Source organism: Condylura cristata, unplaced genomic scaffold, assembly GCF_000260355.1.
Source record: "Condylura cristata isolate star-nosed mole 26May11 unplaced genomic scaffold, ConCri1.0 scaffold00007, whole genome shotgun sequence".
Lineage (NCBI taxonomy): Eukaryota > Metazoa > Chordata > Mammalia > Eulipotyphla > Talpidae > Condylura > Condylura cristata.
Window position 1 is genome coordinate 37,039,521 of NW_004567108.1, and position 1,863 is coordinate 37,041,383.

Sequence of the window (1,863 nt, forward strand, 5' to 3'; positions counted from 1 at the left end):
GCAGAACAGGCAGATTGATGAAGTACACTGCTGAGGGGAGCAGCGGGCGGGCCAGGAGAGGTCTGCCGCGCCATGTGGTCACCTCCGGGGCAGGCGCGGATCGAACTCAATGCTGAGGTGGCTTTAGCTTCTTTTGCTGTGCTTTAACCCTCTGCGCCACCAGGGAGGGCCGAAATTCTGTTTCTTTAGCATGTTGCTTACAGGGTTATTTTATTTGCTTGCATCTTCGCCTAAAATCATCCTGAAGAGGCCTTTCCAGGTTACATAATGTCAGGTTATCCCGTCACTATTTTATCACCTTGATAAATTCTCTACAAAGCTTTTATGGCTATTTGAGATTTTCTTTTCAAAATTTATTTGCCTATTCACCTATTTTCCACTAGAAGATAGGGTGTATTATATAAAAAATGAAATGTAAAGATAAGTTTTATTCTCTAGATTTGGATCATGCATTGAAATGCCTTCAGCGTGAAGATCCCAGTTTGAAAGTGAAGCTAGATCCTGACTCTGGACAGGTAGGTGTATTACTACCTAATTGCAGAAGTCTTTCGATAATAGTGTGTGTGTGTGCTCACGTAAATCTGAAACGTTGCCTGAAACAGCTCTGTTTTGGTTCTTATGAAATCAATTTCTGACTATTATAGTGCTTCTCAAGCTAAATAGACAAATTCTCCTTAATTCCTTACTATAATTACACTTCATGTATATAAGCTATTCCTCAATATCTTGATGTTCAGGGACAGCCTTTTTGAAATTCTGAAATAAGCGCCTTGAGCCTCTTTTGCCGGGGCTTGTAGAAGCAGCATGCCAAGAGGAGTATGCACAGGTGCTGTTAGTAACAGCGACACACAGGTTGTAACTACCACTGTCGCTCCTCTAACAATGTGGGAGAAGGCTATAGAGTTCTAAAGTAGGCGCAAAAGTGTGGTGTGAGTTATAGCACAACAGAAGAATAGATACTCATTCTGAATCTTTTTTTGGAAGGCAGTGCAAAGTTTATATAAGATTTTAGGGAAGTTTCCTTTAAAATATTATAAATTTACCTTTAAAAAGAATAAATTTACTCAGAAAAATACTACTTTCTTTTCCCAAACTGGCTAAATTAGATAGTAATTAAGCTTAATCCTGAGAGCTACAACAACAGCAACTGTAATCAACTATCATGGAATTCATGGAATAAGGAGGGAAAGCTGGTCTAGATGGCTGATTGCTCCCATTTGGACAGTGCTGGTTTAGAGAACTTAGTTTATATAGCTGAGGACATTTTATGTAGTAAGACTGCTCAGCTCTTTTCAGCTTCACTTTGTCTACAGAGCTTCTTACATCTCTTATGGAAAGGGTAGTATAAGTTAATTGTATTGAAAGTATCACTTTAGATGGCATATGTAATGCAGAAATATTATTTCCTGGAAGGTTGTAATAATCCATCATAGAGTGATCATATTAGACTCTGTCCACGATGTAAGAATTTTAGCTTTCTTTTGCCAGTTGATAACCTGTGTTTCTGAAGACAATTTTTTTGTTGTCCACTTCTAGGTTTACTTCCGCAGACATAATCAGATGATACAGTCCCACTTAAACTCTTCAGTGGCTTCTCAGTACAAATCCAAACTTTTCACCACGACCCATAAGACATTACACAGTATGATCTCCCGTCTCACCTGAAACTTCTTTTCCTTTTGTCCAGCAAGCTGCAGAGGCAGTGGCCACCTTGCTTTCCCAGTAGCAAACCATGCTTTGCTCAGTTGTTTTTTCTACCTGAAATTGTTTCTTTTTTTAAGATTTATTTATTTGTGCATACAGAACTGGGGTACAGGCCAGAGGCTCAGGGGCGGTGAGAGGCTTCACCAGAGACAGAGTGGG

At 39.7% G+C, this 1,863-nt stretch overlaps 1 protein-coding gene across 1 annotated transcript in view; it reads left to right on the top strand.

Moving 5' to 3' along the window:
- The window catches only part of GFM2 (G elongation factor, mitochondrial 2), a 31,515-nt gene that overhangs the window by 19,987 nt on the left and 9,665 nt on the right, over positions 1-1,863 (top strand). Inside the window, exon 15 of the mRNA XM_004678207.2 lies at positions 439-515. Coding sequence (XP_004678264.1) covers positions 439-515 — 77 coding nt within the window. The remainder of the gene's footprint in view (positions 1-438; positions 516-1,863) is intronic.